The 17,180-nt window shown below is 45.4% G+C and overlaps 1 protein-coding gene across 1 annotated transcript in view; it reads left to right on the top strand.

Moving 5' to 3' along the window:
- The window catches only part of CACNA1G (calcium voltage-gated channel subunit alpha1 G), a 133,366-nt gene that overhangs the window by 103,935 nt on the left and 12,251 nt on the right, over window positions 1-17,180 (top strand). Inside the window, 9 exon segments of the mRNA XM_080560363.1 lie at window positions 2,779-2,930; window positions 4,898-5,007; window positions 6,063-6,196; window positions 7,632-7,702; window positions 7,982-8,060; window positions 8,145-8,266; window positions 9,219-9,563; window positions 11,800-11,940; window positions 14,922-15,056. Of these exon segments, the coding sequence (XP_080416489.1) occupies window positions 2,779-2,930; window positions 4,898-5,007; window positions 6,063-6,196; window positions 7,632-7,702; window positions 7,982-8,060; window positions 8,145-8,266; window positions 9,219-9,563; window positions 11,800-11,940; window positions 14,922-15,056 (1,289 nt within the window).

The raw sequence follows: 17,180 nt of genomic DNA, 5'->3' as shown, positions 1-17,180 counted from the left end.
CCCACTCCTGGCCTCCAGCCACAGTGAAGCAGCTTGATTTACATCCTGTTTACCAGCCTGATGTTTCGTAGTGGGCTTTTGCTGTATTTCCCCATCTTCTCACATTCTCATTCTGCCAATTCTTCTTTCTTTTGTTTGTTTGCTCTCCTACTCTTTTCTTTAATGCCATGTGTGCCGGGAAGCCAGTTAACCTTTCCAGTAATAACCGAGACTAACCCAGAGCTCTTGTTGTTCTTGACACAGTGTATTGTAACAGTACAGTAATGTGGTGTTGTGTTAGTTGTGAAGTTCACCACCTGGAGTTTAACAGATGTCTGTATTTCCCAAGATGTTGGTATTGTTTAGATCTTTATTGCAATAATTATAAAGGATACTGTGTGATAGGGGGCAGGGGCTTTGCACCTGGATAATTACAGATGAACAATACCCAGTTTAAGTGCAGAAATGCACAGGTCATCTTAAATAAATGGTGTTTATACAACAGCAAGAAAAGCAGTTCATCTGTCCAGAAAGTTCCCTGCCTACCTAGGCACAGTAGCTGTTTGTCCGCGGTGCTCGGACAGCATGCTCTTTTGTGTGTGCATCATCTCGAGGTAATTTCTGTACTGCACTAATATGCATGGCCAGCATGCGGGGAACAGTGAAGTGAGTGGCGGTATGATTTATAAACAGGGTTGACAAATCCCCTCCTAACAAAGTTAATGGTGAAGGACAAAGCATTTACCGACGGTAATTTTCGAAGGCTGCATCCACCACAGCAGCAGCCAGAGACGTTTGGCTCAGGAAACCTTGGGGATGCGCTGGGAAAGATGACAAGGAGCTTTGGTGTTTGGGAGAGGGGAGAAGCCTTTGCAGATAGATGAGCAATTAGCAACCCTGCTTATAAGGTCACGCACTAACTAATCCAGGTGCAGGATCCCTGCACAGGAGACATTTTAGAAACTCTCTCTAAATCCTCTCTCTGTTCTAACAGCGTCGGTGCTATTCTGTAGGATTTGGAATTACCTGTCAATCAAAGCTAAGAAAAATCTGAATTCCAGTGTAATTATTCATAAGTAAATCCACTGCAAGAAAAGCCAGAAACATTGACATTTTTCTCTTTGAATGTGAATTATACATAAATGTAGAAGAAGTAAGTGATCCAATTACTATGGTGTTTCTTTCTGCGATGATAAGTTGGTTCATAAAAATAGGTCCTGTTCCTAACTTAATTGTATTCAAACATTTTAGTTAATTTGCTACTCATAATTTAGCATAATGTGATCGAGATATCTTGACTTTATGGAGATTTATGCAGATTCTGAGATATCTGACAAAGTCTTATGAGTGAGTCAGCAGCTACCAGTCTGCTTTTTTGTAAGCACTCAATAGATTCAGCATGAAAATTCATTTTACAGACCTTTTCATCGATATCGTGCTTTAGCACTCCGGTACAGATCACCTAAAGCACAGTGCAGATCAGAAAGTGAATATTAATACTGCCTTTTATGTGATGACACTGAGGCAGAATTTTGGACGTTCCAAACCCCTACAGAATAAAACTGCTAAAGGATTTGTCTCTCTGGTCCCTGGGCTGTAGGGGAAAAGCCTGTCTCTACAGAAGAAAACAAAACTTCTCTGATTCTCAGGATTGTGTTATGAAGCAGGGAGTGCATGAAACCATCAAATCTATGGTTTTGATTGCAATGTTATTGACTATTGACAAAGTAAATTCTATTTCCAGGCAAAACTTAATCTTCTAAAATCAGTTTTCCCTGAGGGCAACCCAAACCTGGGCTTCACGGCTTCCTTTGGCCTGACTTTTTGCTCGGAGTAATGTATCAAACTGTACATTTGCTCAGCAGCACAAAATATCAAGCCGTGTAATTCTTACAGCTCAATAATTTTCATAACCAGTTGATCATCTAATTAGAAGAGTAATATTACACTCTGACATATTCAAGACAGTCCTTTCCACTTCAATCTGCATTATAATGCCTTCTTGAAAATTGTACTGAATTATATACTCAGCCTTGGCATTTCCTCATTAGAGATTAGGTGAGTAAATGAGTTTATCTCTAGGAACATTCGAGGTCTAAAGAGCATGTCATCCCTGCAGCAGCCCAACCTGGGAAATAGTTGAACAGTGAAATCTGTACTTCGATAATCTTGTATAAATGGAGGATCGCTATTATCTAATCACTAAGGCTGACTGATCAGTTTTCCTTGGTATTTTTATGGACCATTTTTCAGCCCTCTGACAGCCAAAGTGTCGAATTTTGTTCTCTCCACAGTTTATTGCAAAGAACATAATAGGACTGAATTACTTCTCTTTCAAAGACCACCGCTGAATGCCCTGTATTTTTAAGCCATTGTTACTAAAATCTTTCCCCAAAATCTGACCGCTAATTGGGCTTTCAGATACTTTGGGGACTTTCTAAGCTCAGTAGCTAGAAAAATGTTGTTTTAATTTAAATTTTGTTGAAATTTCCCTACGGTGAAAGCATTCCTTAGCACCACAGTAATCCCAGCTCACCTCATCCCTGATGCCATAAGGCTGAGTATAGCGCATGTCCCGCTGAAGACATTTAATGGATGTAAGATGATGGGAGCCCTGCTGTGTATTAAAAATGGTAACACGCCAGCAAGGGAGGGCGAAAAAAGGAAAAAGACAGCATGTTGCTGTAATCGGTGTAGAATTTATCATCTTTGGATTCTGGAAAGTGAGGGCGCATTGAATTGAGCAAGACACAGAGAAATGACTTGACGTGCCTCTCCGCTCTCCTCCTCCCGCTGCAGAAGCACAGTGCAAGCCCTACTATTCGGATTACTCCCGCTTCCGCCTCCTGATCCACCAGATGTGCACCAGCCATTATCTGGATCTGTTCATCACGGGCGTCATCGGCCTCAACGTGATCACCATGGCCATGGAGCACTACCAGCAGCCAAAGGTACCGGGCCAGAGGGGGACAAAGCAGGGGGAAACACGCTCAGCCGCCGCGGTGGGATGAGGTCGGTGGGCACAGTTACGGCCACTTTTGCTGTTTGACCTCAGGGCCCCATTCACTAAGCCCAAATCATCCCTTGGCACCACTGCACATACCTGTCCTACATCTGGCTTCCAGCTCAGACCATGGCTATCAGTACCAGGAGCCTGTTGCACCTCTTCCTTCTAGTTAAGTGCAAGATGACTGCTCTGAAAATGAGGACGGGAGCATGGTTGTATCGTTAGCTAGAAGAGATCATCACTGAAGTCTTCCATTTGACTTAACTTTCCCACAAATGAAGGAGAAAAAAAAAATTGCACTTGTGAAATCTTTTTGAAATGTTTCCCCCAAATCCCCAAAGTCCTGTAGGGCCTAATTTTCACAGGCACTCAGTTCCATGCTGGTCCTTAAAATACATTTTAATATATTAGTGTGCTAAGCTCCTGAGTCGGTTATATTCTGAAAATAAAAACAGCCTGTCCTGGGATGTCAAGTCTCTTGTGCGTAAGAATGAAATGGAAATAGATGCCTTTGCCATATAATGTGTACTTATTTTTATTAGCCACTTTCAGAATGAATAAATACAGCACACAATAGGAAGAAATATTCTTTAAGACTAGACAGAGCTTGAATAGTCAATGTGAAAAAAAAAAAGACCTTCAAGCAAGGGGAAAAATATCCTCCAACCTATCATAAAGAAGCCAAAAAGTGAAAGGGCACAAGCCCAATTTATTTCTTCTGTTCAGGTCACCTTTAAATACCCTGGAAGGCTCATTGCATGATTCAGTCATTTGGTGATGAAAAAGGTTGTTGGCTAAGGAGCTTGTATTGGAATCGCTGGAGGGTGTGCATCTTACCGCAGTAGTTTTGCAGCTACGTTTTCTCTTGTATTATAAAAATGTTGGGCAGGCTTTTGTTTTTAATTTTCTTTAGGAAAATAACATTTTGTCTCTAAGCCTCTGGTATGCAGCATCTGGGTAATAACTCCAAACTTGGTCTGCGCTGAGATGACAGCACGGCTAGGGCCATGCATATGTTTGAGGGCCTTGCTGAATCAGGGCCCCATAGTCGTTCCAGGCTGGGTAACTGGTGGTGGGGATCCCACAGATATTTAAGAGGTTAAGTGTACCAAAGAGCTTTGTACCCAAACTAATGATTTCTTGGCATGTTGGTGATGAGATACTTAAGAGGCCGTGCAGGATGCTGCTACTGCAGTGCTCCTTTGCAGGCGTGGTTTTTGGGATGAAATCAGCTCCGATGGAGCTCCTGGTGGTGCAAGAGCTGCCCCAGGCAGGAGGCACCTGTAGTTATGGGCCAGACTGGGACACCTGCAGAGGGAAGGGTGGCAGAGGAAAACCCAGGCCGCTCAGTCCTGCTGGCTTGCTGTCCCGATGCCCTGCTCCTTGCCAAAAGCGCAAGGTGAGGAGGAAAGGAGAGGCTGTCACCAAGCAGCCATTTGGCCAAGGGCTCATGAAAACCCAGCCAGCCCTCAGCTCCCGCAGCAGCGCACAAACAAGCACGTGGGATGAAATTCAGCTTTCTGCAGAGAGCAAGAGGATTTTGCGCTGCTGACAGCTGCAAATGCAGCAGTTCCTATCACTTACCCAAGTGATCTCAGCCAGGGCTGCGTTCCTGCCAGCAGCAGCCAGGTCCCTGTGGGCTTTGAGTCATGCCTTGGGTTGTTAATGTCACCCCGTCCCGCAAATTGTGTTGGGTGGGCCAGGGCCAGGCAGAAATGCCATCTGTGCACTCCCTGGAGTACTGGGACTTTTCCTTGGGACATTTCTCATCCTGCGAGAGGCCACAGTTGGAGCCTTTTGTCTGTAGTTAGGAATTGAGGAGCTGTGGTGAAAGCAGGAGAGCAGGTTTGAGGGTAGCACAGCCCCTCTGCAGAGCTGGCATCTGACCTCTGTGCTGTGTCCACATCCCAGGTTCTCGATGAAGCCCTGAAGATTTGCAATTACATCTTCACCGTTATCTTTGTCCTGGAGTCTGTCTTCAAGCTTATTGCCTTTGGGTTTCGTCGCTTCTTCCAAGACAGGTAACTAAAGCTGTGTGTTGACCGTGAGGGCAGCTGCAGGTTTTTAGAGTCAGCTGCCCAAATTCAGCATCTTAGACCCCAGCACTCTCCCCGGTGATAGCATCTAACACGTGGGAATGCTTTTTGGTGTGGCTGGTGGAAACTAGGGTAGGCGGACAATTAGGAAGTGAGCTGGAGACAGGAGCGTGCTTGTGAAGGAGAGTGACTTGCACCGATTTGGTGGGTGGACAAAATTGGAGCAAGTCACTCACCGACTGTCTGGTTCCCTTCTCACACTGGCTGCATGTCCACAGAATCGTGAGGACTGAGTGAAGTGGCAGAATTTGTGCCAAGGGAGAGACTCTGCTCCCGAGCAGAAATCAAAGAGCAAAAGGACCTCTTTTTTTGTGCAGATGCTGAGCAGCAGATGAAATGGCTGCTTTCTCTAAATTTCCACTCTCGTATCTCACAAATAAATATTTTATGCCATTGGTAAATCTTTCTCCTCCCATTTTCACCTCCTTCAAGGTCAATACCAAGAGCCCTGGCACCGAGCCGGACGTGACGTGAATCATTCAGCAGCCAGGGGCATGGCTTCACACGTCTCCCCCCATTTCAGCTTTCTGTGCTGGGATTACGTCTCTGTCTGACCCGGCAGGAATCCGTGGTGTCTTTCCTTCACCTGGTGTGATTTTTGTTCCAAAGACTGGGCACGGGTTTCACCTCTTTCTGGGGTAAAGCTCACGCCAAGGTCCACGAGTGCCGTGTCTGGAAGGGGCTGACAGAGGCTGCAGCATCTCCCCCGAGCTCTGCAGCCTCTGGGTAGAAAACTGCCCTGCTTTGTTTCTGTTTCCCTTCAGTCGAGAATAACGTTGGCTGTTAGCTGATTTTATAACAAGCTGCATTAGTTATAATGATTTCATAACATAACTGCTTTTGTATAATACCCTCAGAAAAATGCTGCAGATTCATTTGAGTGCGAGAACCATTGAAATGACTGGAATTCATGTGAAACAAGCTGCCTCCTGTTGCCAGCTTCTTAGTAGATGTTAAACTTCATTTTGTGTTGTCTCCAGATGGAACCAATTAGATCTGGCAATTGTACTGCTGTCTATCATGGGTATCACTTTGGAAGAGATTGAGGTGAATGCTTCGCTACCAATTAACCCCACTATTATCCGAATCATGAGGGTTCTCAGGATTGCTCGAGGTGAGACAAATTAAGCAGAACTGGCTTGTGTTTGAGGTTGCAGGGTCCCCTCCAGGAGAGAGTTAAGCATTGGGAAACAGTTCTGGGGCACATCCCCATCGCAGTGTGCATAGCTCTGGCATCAACAGTCTGTAAACAAATAAAAGAACAATGGGGGAAAATACTTGCGAGGAGCCAAAAAGCTGAGCCAACTGACCATGTGTTTCTATCTTAAGAGGACTTGAAGACGGAGAGCTTAGAAATAAAGGACAAATAGCTGTGGTTGTAACTCCCAGAGATGTACCTGGGAAATTATGCCAGTCAAATCAAACTCGTCTCTGACGGGGATTACAGAACACAAGCTTGAGTACATTGGCTTTAAAAGACAAGCATCTAATAAATTTAATTTCCCGTGGGACTTTACATCTCACCACATTGTGACAAAACATGCCTCATCACTCTGCATCCATCTGTCCCCTCAGAACTGTAATGACACGTACCCAAGTTGTGAAGCCAGCTTCCTTAGGGCCGGATTTTTCACAACAGGGACGTCTCTGGTCCAAACGATGGAGATGCAAAATGTGAATGCTCAGGCCCTTAATAAAGTGCTCCCAGGCTTTCCTGAAGGGCAATGTTGTGCTCTGAGGCATAATTGCTATGATTGCAGTCCTCATCTAAGCAACGAAAGAAGAAATGAAATGCTGTTGTGTCTCAAGGGAGAAAAAAGTATTTTTCCTGAGCATTGGATCCCTTTCAGAATTAAAAATATAAACAGTTTCCAACTGGATATGCAGCCTTCTGGAAAAGATGTGTAAATCAGTTCCTCAGTGAATCATATATGAAAGTGGGTAGCCTATGGAAGTGGGAAAGTAGCCCCAGAGCTGGGAAAGCAATTGCTCACAGTGCAGGGGAAGAAAGAGTTGGGTCCAACAGAGATGACGTGGAGAAAGGATATTCTCTGTCATGTATTTTGTTAGATTCAAAACCCAAGCTGGAAGTACACCTGGTGTGCAAAGTGGTATAAGAGGCCAGCGAAGGATGCAGCTCCCCCCAGCTGTTAGCTTTAAAGCAGAATTGGAAGGGAACATGTGCGTACCTTTTAAACCTCATTATTTCGCTCGGTCGCTGGAGCCACTATCAGGTGAAACGGCTGCTCCTGCCTTCCTGCTTAGGTGTCAAATTGTCCGTCTCAGTGAGAGGGAAAGGAAAAGCCAGGCAGAATGACAGTGCTTTCTCCAGGTCTCAGGATAGGTGATGCTGCTGATCGTGGGAGTTCAATAGTATCCAAGCAACCAGGAGCGATGCCAAAGGGCCAGGAGCTGTAGTGGCTAATGGAGAACACTTGCCATCATTTCACATTTCTCCTCCTATAAACCTGTGGCTCCTGTGAGGGGGGCTGAGTTTGTGCCTCCGTACTAATGCTGCCGTTACCATATTACGACCGTGTTTTCTGCAGTGTTGAAGTTGCTGAAGATGGCTGTAGGGATGAGAGCCCTGCTGGACACCGTGATGCAAGCGCTGCCTCAGGTAACCCACTGCCACAGCACACCAGATCTCCTCTGGCCCACAGCTGATTTCTTATTGCGGAGGAATGCTAATCATTTTATCTCTACTGTCATTAGAGACTCACATTTCCCTTCCGAAGCACAGTCTGAGATACAGTCCTCACATTGAGGTCATTTTTCCCCCGAAGCAATTTAAGTTTTGGATTAAAGAATACAGCAAGAAACAGGTCTGGAACAAAAAAATCAATGAATGTTCTTTTTTGTGTTTTTTTTTCCCCCCCATTTCTTTTTCTCTTTCCAGGTGGGGAATCTGGGTCTTCTCTTCATGTTGTTGTTTTTCATATTTGCAGCTCTTGGAGTGGAACTCTTTGGAGACCTCGGTGAGTGCTGCCCTGCGCTGCGCTGGCAGAAGCGGGTGGGCGCGGGGGTGAGCGGGGGTCTCACTGCCGCTCTTGGTCCCGCAGAGTGCGACGACACGCACCCCTGCGAGGGGCTGGGGAGGCACGCCACCTTCCGAAACTTCGGGATGGCCTTTCTCACTCTCTTCCGGGTATCCACGGGGGACAACTGGAACGGGATAATGAAGGTAAGAGACCCACGGCAAGCGGCATTGCCTGTTGCTGCTCTCGCGTCCCGCAGCCAGCTGGTCCATTCGGTTCGGCCCTGGGCAAGGTCTCCAATGGTCCTGATCCCTGCTGCCCAGCAGTGCGATGCCTGTGGTTATGCCATGGTTGCAGGCTTCTGAACACTCCATATGTTCCCTTTTTTAACCCTGAGAGAGCACCTTGGAAAGACGAGGAAAAAATAAAGGGACACATCTCTCAAGTAGCATGAGTTCAGTTCAGTAACATGGATTAGTTTTGATGTTTTTTCCTTGAGTCTCCAATTACTGTTGCTTTTTTGTGGTTTTTGGTTTTGTGTGTTGGTTTTATTGTTGTTTTCTGAGAAAACCCATGTTTCTGGGAGAGAGTCTGTCTTAGGGGACAGCCCTAAAGTCAAGTCACTGTGAAGAAACCTGCTCTGTGAACACCCGGAGTGCCAGCTGGTCCAAGGGAATTGCTGCTCTGTCTGTCTGTAGCCCATGGTGAATGTAAGCTGGCTAAACTCCACCAGAGAACTGTGAGCTTGAGGAAGGGGTGTCTGCAAGCCCTGCTACTGTGGGGTAGCCAGTGGGTTGTGGTGCACCCTGCTTTGCCCTAAGTCTGTGCACCACATTCTTGTATTTGGTCTCTAACCTTGTAAAACCGGCTTTCCAAAGCGAGGCACTGGAACAAGCGAGGCCATTACAGCACCAGCATGTCAGTGTCCGTTGCTGAGCTCCCCAGGGACAATTTCCTTTGAGCCTGCTTGTGGTGACTAACACAGGAGAAGCGAGGTTTTACTGACAAGTATTTTGCCTCTCTAGACATGAAACTTGTCCAAACTTCTTTGTTTTCTGCATGGAGGGAGAACCCACTGCAGCCAGATGGCAGGCAGAGGTCCGTGCTGGCCAGCTGGAACCTCCTCACACCCCTCAGCCATTCTCCCCTTGTTTGTAGGACACCCTGCGAGACTGTGACCAGGAGTCCACCTGCTACAACACCGTCATTTCGCCCATCTACTTCGTCTCCTTCGTGTTGACAGCCCAGTTCGTCCTGGTGAACGTGGTGATCGCCGTGCTCATGAAGCACTTGGAGGAGAGCAACAAAGAGGCTAAAGAGGAGGCAGAGCTCGAGGCAGAGCTGGAGATGGAGATGAAGACAATCAGCCCTGGCCAGCGCAGCCCCTCGGACATCTTTGCTTGGACAGGCAGTGTCAGTGGCGAGAGACCCGAGAGCCCCCGAGGATGTACCAATCCCATGCAAATCAAGGTGGATTCTCAGCTCTCATTAGTTTACCCTATGGTGAGAATCTCAGTTGGAGGGTGAAGAGGGGTTGGCCTGCATATCTGCTAGGGGAAGACATGCACGAGTCGGTAATGAAGGAGCAGGTGTACCATACGCCAGGGGCTTGGATTCCTCGCTGTCTGCTGAACGGATCGCTGCATGGTGTCGGAGCCAGTGCTCCAGGGAGGAGACCCTGGGCAGGTCTCCAGCCCACCTTGATGCATCTGTTCGGAGGTACAGAGCTTTGCAATTTGTTCTGGAGATGTGCCCAAGCCACCAAGTTCAGAGCTATCTCTAAATTTTCTCTAATCCAAAGTTTGGGCTAGGCTCTTTGCAAGAGCAAAATTATGAGCATAATAGTGCTACCATGAACTGCAACATAAAAGAGGAATAAAACTTGGCTAATCTTTGCTTAAGTATTAAATTTGTTTTATAGAGCCTCAACTTAAAATCCATCCCCACAATTAGGTGTGTAAGAAAAGATTATTTCAACAATAGAATAATCCGGGGGGATGCAACCCTGAGCTCACCAGCACTGGTGGCAAAAATCCCGTTAGCAGGAGCAGGGCCCTGACGTGGTAGTTGCTACGGCTGCAGCAAGTCTCTGCAAAACAGAGCTTCTGGATGAAGACTCCGTTTGAGGAATGAGTGAGGTGAGGTCAAGACCCAGACAGGTCCTTTGGGAGGGAACTGCACTGGAAGTACACTAGAAAAATGGTCCAGCCTTTTTTTAGTCTTAGCTGATTGCAAATTGGGTTAAACTCTACACAGACCTCATTAGCTTTTATTACATCATGATTTCACAACCGCATATCTTGGCCTCTGCCTGGGGCGGACTAATGAGTATTCTAATGCATGAAAAACTCATTTATGATCTTTAGTCCAAGAGTGAAAAAGAGTAAATCCCTACTTAAGCTTTGTTTCAGTTCCTAAGCTACCGGCGATTTCTGGTTCCATTAGGAGTCACTGATGTCTGAGATGGAGTCCAAAGCTGCTCTTTGGCACAAGAAAAAGGAGTTCAGGGCAATATGGGGAAATCCAGGCTCATTACAGCCTCTAGGAAGAAACAGCGTGTCCCAACTGCTGTTGTACACGTTGAGCGGAGTGCTGGCAAACTGTCCTCAGCTCTATTGCCCTGCATCAGTACTCATATTGGCAAAAAGAGAAGTTGTAGAATTGCAGGAGAAATCAATGAGAAGGACGCTTTCAGCTCTTCAACCTGTTAAACTTGTCCTTTGTGAAGGTGGCTTTGGGAAGGGCTTATTCTAGTCAAAATCTCCAGAGCATCTTTCTTGCTCTTCCACCCAAACAGAGGCTTTGAAAACCTCCAGGAGACTTTATTCCAACTATTTAAGGTCCCAGCCAAAAATCTTCAGAACGAATCTGATGCTTGAGCATGACAGTAGAGGAATACAATTCCCAGGACATGACCCTGCAAGGACATGTGGTTAGCATGCTCTTCTGCTTGCCTCGTCCCCAGAATTTTTGCACTGTGTGCTGTTTGACTGTAACGATGGTCCTCATTTCATTGTACACATTAGGCATTCCCTACATGAAAGGTGCTTAAACTGCTGCCACACTGTGTGTGAGGGGTCCTGCTCTGTACACCCTCCCGCTGTCTGTGCTGTGGCCAGATGTTTTGAAGTTGGCCAGGACAACAGAGGCACCTCAGCCCATGTCTGGCACACGAATGAGTGACCTGACGTGCGGCCGTCCTGGGCTTCTGCAGCTTTCATGGACAGGATGCTCGGCATCTCTTCCAGTCGGGTTATTTTAGTTTATGTGACCAAGGATATGGATTTAGGTGTTAAATATTAGGCCGTCTTCGCTCAAAAGCATGGACTGTGGGCACATGAACCTTACAGCAGTAGCGTCCTGTACAAAAAAGCCCTGTTACACAGCTCAGACACCAGCAGGATCTGGCCATGCGTGCTGAGGGGTCCAGGGCGCAGCAGCCCCTCCGGTCCCATCTCTCGTGATTTTGGAGAAAGCTTTCACTGCTCACTGTGATATTACTGCACTGTTCTCTCTCCTCTCCTGCCTCACCTTGCCTGTCCTGTTTTTTCTGTTACTGCTGTTCTCCATTAATGTTTGTCTTTTTTTTTTCCCCCGTCTATTCTGTTCTTTTTTCCTCTTTTGTTTCTGTTTTGTTTTGTTTTTACACTGTACTTTTTTCTCTCTGTCCCTGTCCCTCGAATTTTCTCTTTCTTTGGCTTGCTCTACCCTTCTGCATGCTACACACCACCCCTCCTAGGAAAGGCACTTGTTTGATACCATATCACTGCTGATCCAGGAATCTCTGGAAGGAGAGCTGAAGCTGATGGACAACCTGTCAGGCTCTGTGTGCCATCATTATGCCCTCCCTGCTCCTGAATATTACAACTCTGAGAACCAGGTTAATATTCCTAATTTCCTGAAAAGTCTCCATCCAAACTTGATTTGACTGAGACCTGTAATAGAGAGTTAAAATTCTTTGCTTTTATGTACTGTAGTCACAGGAATTTTGAAGGATAATCATTTTGGATTTTTCTCTGAGAGTCAGGATAAGATCTGATTTTATGAAGTTGTGTATCAGTGCAAGAGGAAAAGTCCAGGCTTTGAGTTTCCATCTTCAACACAGTAAAAAGGTTTTCATTGGATTTACTGTTCGTGAGTGCTGCAGGGAAAATGTGCAAAATCCGATCGTCATCCTCTAGTGGGGTTCTTGTATCTGGCATCTTGCTCTCACGCAGGGCTCCGCGGCAGTGTCAGGACACAACTGCGGAGCCTGGAGGACAGCATGAGTTGTTCCCAGAGGGGAGCCTGAGGTGGCAGGGATCAGAAGTTGATCTCTGCATCTTGTGCCTACTTATGCTACATGAAAATCCAGTTTTGAATGATTTTTCTACAGAGGCTTCTTGCAAGTGGGTCATTGTAAACCTAGATCCTCATCTCTGATCTACACTGAACTCCAAAGGCGAGGCAGCCCTTAACGATGTACTTAAGTAATGGCGTGCTCCACTACTTTCCTGAATATGGGCTGTAGTGCTTATTTAAAATCACTTCATTTACTTCTTAGAATAAAATTCCTTCTTTTTCAAGCATGTCATTCTTTAGAGCAAATATTTTCCCTAACTCACAGCAGTAACCATAATAATAATTCAAACATACCTTTTTTTTTCCCCTGCAGTTGGAATTCAGCAAATTCCGTATTTCTTCATTTCTTTTCTTTCTGGCTAAAAATAGCCAGAAGTTTTCTTGTTAAATCAGTGTGCTTATTTACGATCTCACTGACACTCTAAATTATCCAACTCAGTGGTTCATTAGAGGAAAGGAACAAGCTTAGGTAAAATGAAATCCTACTGCAGGTCTTTATATAGCAGGAGAACATGTCTCCCTCTGATTGCTGCCTATCGCTCTCCAGATTGAAGTCTATTAAGCTGTAGGAAGCAGCTGCCTCTGAGAGCTGCCAGAGGAACAGAGACGGTAGCTTTGGTGGGGAAGGCTGAGGGTCAGTGTGAATCGCAGCAAGAGCTGGTTGGGAATTTTTTGCCACAGCGTTTTTCACCAGAAAGTGCTGTTGCAGCAAAAAAAAAAGGTTTTGTTTTGACATTTTTATGTAATGAAAAAATATAGCATTTCAGTTTGCAGTGGGCTTTTCTTTTCAAATTTAAGCTAGACTTTTTTTTGGTTGCAATTAAAAAACATATAAATCAATTGAATGTTTCCAACAAAATGTTTTGACTGCCTCAAATTCAATTTTGGGAGAGGGGAGGCAGAAGGGAGGGCTGCTTTGTTTACATTTTGGCTTTTCCGTTTACATTTGTCATGTTCTTGGGCAAGTCAGGAATTCAGAGCAGCGCTGGGACCTGCTGAAAGCAACCTGACGAATGGCAGCTCCCGGCGGAGCAGCTCCGCCGGGCAGGAGATGCCGGTGCCCACCACGCTTCAGCACAGCCCAGCTCCAGTCGGCGGGCTGGATGTGTCCCCTGGGCCATCGGCATCCCCGTTAGGGATTGCCATCCTCGTGCTGGCAGCCTGCTCAGTGCTGCCTGCCTGGGGGCCCCGGGGGAAGCCAGGAGGTCCCCCAGAGCATCTCTCATCCCTTGCCAGCGGACATTAGTTACCAAACCCGAGGTTAGGTGAGAGGAGCCCGACCCTCTCGCTTTTTGCAGCCAAGGTTTTGAGACTCTCAAGGTTCTCTCATCGCTGGATTTATTTCACCACACCGATATAGTTTCTTCGAGTGAGGTAACTCAGAATCCTTTGACAACTTAACAGCAGCAGATCTGGGCCTCTGTGGTTTCTGCTGGAAGAAATGTTGCTGTTGAAAGACTTTTCAGGCATAGAGGGTAGGGGGGAAAAAATGCACAGGGAGAAATGGGGAATGAAAAGGAAGCACTTGGGACATGTCCAGGCTGCCTGTGACCTGGTGAAATGTCCTCTCCAGCACTGCTTGCCTGCTGCCGTGAGCACAGCAGCTGCAGACACAGACTCAGGCTGGGGATTCTCTCTCCAAAACATTTTGTGTTTCTTAGAGCTCTGTGTCTGCAGAGAGATCTTTATCAAGATTTTCCCTGAATGCCTTCAGCAGGGATGCGCTGGTGCAGCGGGAGCGCTGAAGCTACTGGGGGCCTGAGCGGTGGTGGCAGCTGGGGGCTGAGGGACACAGCCGGTGCTTTTGGCAGGGCAGGTTCGGTGCTTCCCCAGGTGCTGAAGGCTCACCAGCAGGCCAAAGCCCAGAGAAGTCCTCAGGAAGGTACTCACTGACCTTCCCAATTTCAATCAAGCCTTAATGATCTCACTATCACTATTGAGTTGTTAGGAAGTTAATGATGGTCCCAGCTGGCTCTCAGGGAGGGGAGAGGCCTCCATGCCCTCCTGGAGCACAGAGAAAGGCATGTGCCATACCCTGCCCTCAAAATGGCTTTGGTGTTGGGGAATCCGTGGGGATCCAACCAGATTACCTTGGAGGCCACAAAAACAGCAGAGGTGTTGGGTAGGAACCGCTCCAGAGAAGACAAAAGGTAATGAAGCCTCTTGTGCTTGGTCCTAGCTGGGAGGATAAATATCTCCAGTAGGAAAGCAATGTTACTTTTGCTGCTCCACCTAGACAGAAGACCAACAAAATACAATGCTAGCATTAGTGCGTGGTTTTAAACTCCCTCACAATTCATTGGTAAGCATTTAAGTATGAACGTCCCACTCTTTTTGTCATTTCTTTGTTATATTCTGTTTCTTTAATGTTCTGTCCCTGGTAACAATGTGCATGATGTAGCTGCTCCCACTGCAGGGATATTGCTTTAGCGTCTAGAAGTGTTTAGATTATGATACTTTTTTTTTTTTCTCTGAAGATTTGTGTCCTGGTTTCTTATGTTTAATCATCTCTCCCTTCAGATCCCTCTAGCTGAGATGGAGGCTCTGTCTCTGACGTCAGATATTCTCTCTGAAAAGTCCTGGTCCTTAGCTCTGACGGATGACTCTTTTCCTGATGATACTTACACACACTTACTTAATGCTCTGGAAAGCAATGTACATACACTGGTCACTGTATAGTCCGATGTTTACAGGGTTCGAAATACTGCTTTTGCCTCCCTACACCTGCCTAATGGCATTCTTAGTTCAAGCACATTTCCAAATAGCACCAACCTTCCCCCCAAACAGGACGTTGTCCTTAATGCCATTAGGACCTGGGCTGGTACCACTCTTTGTCCACAAAGCTGGCTCCCTGCGAGGAATAAGTATTTCTTTTTTTTCCTTTGGCGTCTTACGTAAAAACAATGTGTTTTCTACAAGTAAAATAAATAGAGAAAGGAGAAAAAAAAAAGGCATTGGAAAGCATCAAGGTTGAAATTTCCTCTCCATCTGAAACAAATCAGTGATGCTGCGTGGAAGAGACACCCATGAGCTAATGACTCATGTGTCCTCTCTAGAGGGGTCATCCACAACCGTTTGGTGTGTAATGGATTTTTGTCTTTACGAACACAGGCACCACAAGGCTCTTTGCATGATTCGGGCCAGACTGTTTATTTTACAAATATCAGATGGGGATCTCTCGGAGATGCTGCTGCTTTTGTGAATTCTTACTAGCAGTCATCTCACTGGAGAAAAAAAAAATAAAGTCTGGATTATTTTGTGTCTTTCTGAATGAAGTAACCAGTATTTTGAACCCTGCCTTAACCATCTCCTCTTTGAAACATTAGACATTTTTAGCTGTGTAGCAGTCAAGTGCTTTTTTCTGCTGTACAACAGACATAACTCCTCTTCCAACATTTTTGGATCATTCTTGTTTTCTTTGTTGTTGTTCATGTACTTGCCTTTGGATGTTTGTGTTGTTGATAAATTTTCTGCCATTCTAGTCAATCGCCATCCTAATTAATACTTATTTGGGAAACACCTCTTAAACCGTGACAATATTTCCCATCATGCTTCATGGCATCATGTACAAAAGATTTTGTAAACTGCATTGAACGTTTTGTGTGGGATGTTTTGTTTCAAAATGAGTTAGTCTGGAGAGAGGAGATACCTATTTGAGTTTTGAATCAGGTTATAATCAAACCAGTTTGACAGCATAGTAAAGTCTCAAGGATATAGCCAAGAGAGGTTTTTCTCCAAAAAAAAAAAAAAGAAAAAAAAAAGTGAATTTGTGTGTCAATACCAACAAAGTGTTTTGGTCAAGATGTCTTCCCAAACTGCTGAAAAAGTGCGAACTTTTGTTGAAATATTTTCTAAATGCATTTTTATACTTCACTTATACACAAAACTAGCTGAAAACTACCTCAGACAGAATGTTTTGTTTGACTCAAAATAGATTTGGTTAGGGATTTTTTTTTTTTTTTTGGTTCGCAGAAAACTGAGATTTGATTTTCAGTCAAGCCAAAACAACATGTTTTTCAAAACTGCCAGTGAACCAAAAAGTCATGTGCTCCCACTGCTCTGCTTGCGAGCTGGACTCAGAGGATCATTTTGCAGCCATTTTAAACGGTTTTCATGAATTTCACTCCTGAGATTGCCCCAAGATGATCAGAAGCTGGAAACAAGTCCTCTGTGGTATTGGATCCTGTCAATGAACCTAGAGGCTCATTAAAGGTTGGGTTTGGACAGGATCTCGAATCCAAATTCTCGAGTTCAAACCCAAATGGTTTTGAATTTGAATGCTCAGCTTTCAGGCCATCTTTTTTGCTTTAGGCTAAATAATATGAAGGCTAAATAATATAAACATACTGCTCTGAAGGGGAAGGCAGGGAGGGAGGAACACAGAAGTTTCCCAACCCAAGTCTCAGCTTTACCAACACAGGTTTTGCTCGATCAAGAGACTGTAGGCTCTGGTATCTGGGCTAGATCATGAGTAGATCCCAGGTAGATCCAAACTGTCAGATTCCCCAGGAGTGAAAGTAACACTGCAGGACAGTGCAGACCTGTTTCCTTCATTGATTTTTCAAGTAGTCTTTGTTTTTTAAAACCATTTCTTTTTTCTTCCTTTTTTTTTTTCTTTTTTGTAAATCCTGTTCAATCTCATTATGTGTTTTTGTGCAAACGAAATGCCACAGCGTAATTTTGTTTTTATGACTAGAGGACAAAATTAAACAAGCAAAAAACCACAACCAAACAAAAAAACCACCGGCCTCAGAACGTTGGTTTTGGAAAAACTGCAAT

This window comes from Anser brachyrhynchus, assembly GCF_964034855.1.
Source record: "Anser brachyrhynchus genome assembly, chromosome: 18".
In the NCBI taxonomy this organism is placed as follows: Eukaryota; Metazoa; Chordata; class Aves; order Anseriformes; family Anatidae; genus Anser; species Anser brachyrhynchus.
The sequence above is the reverse complement of the archived record's forward strand: the minus strand, read 5'-3'. Positions and strand labels throughout refer to the sequence as shown.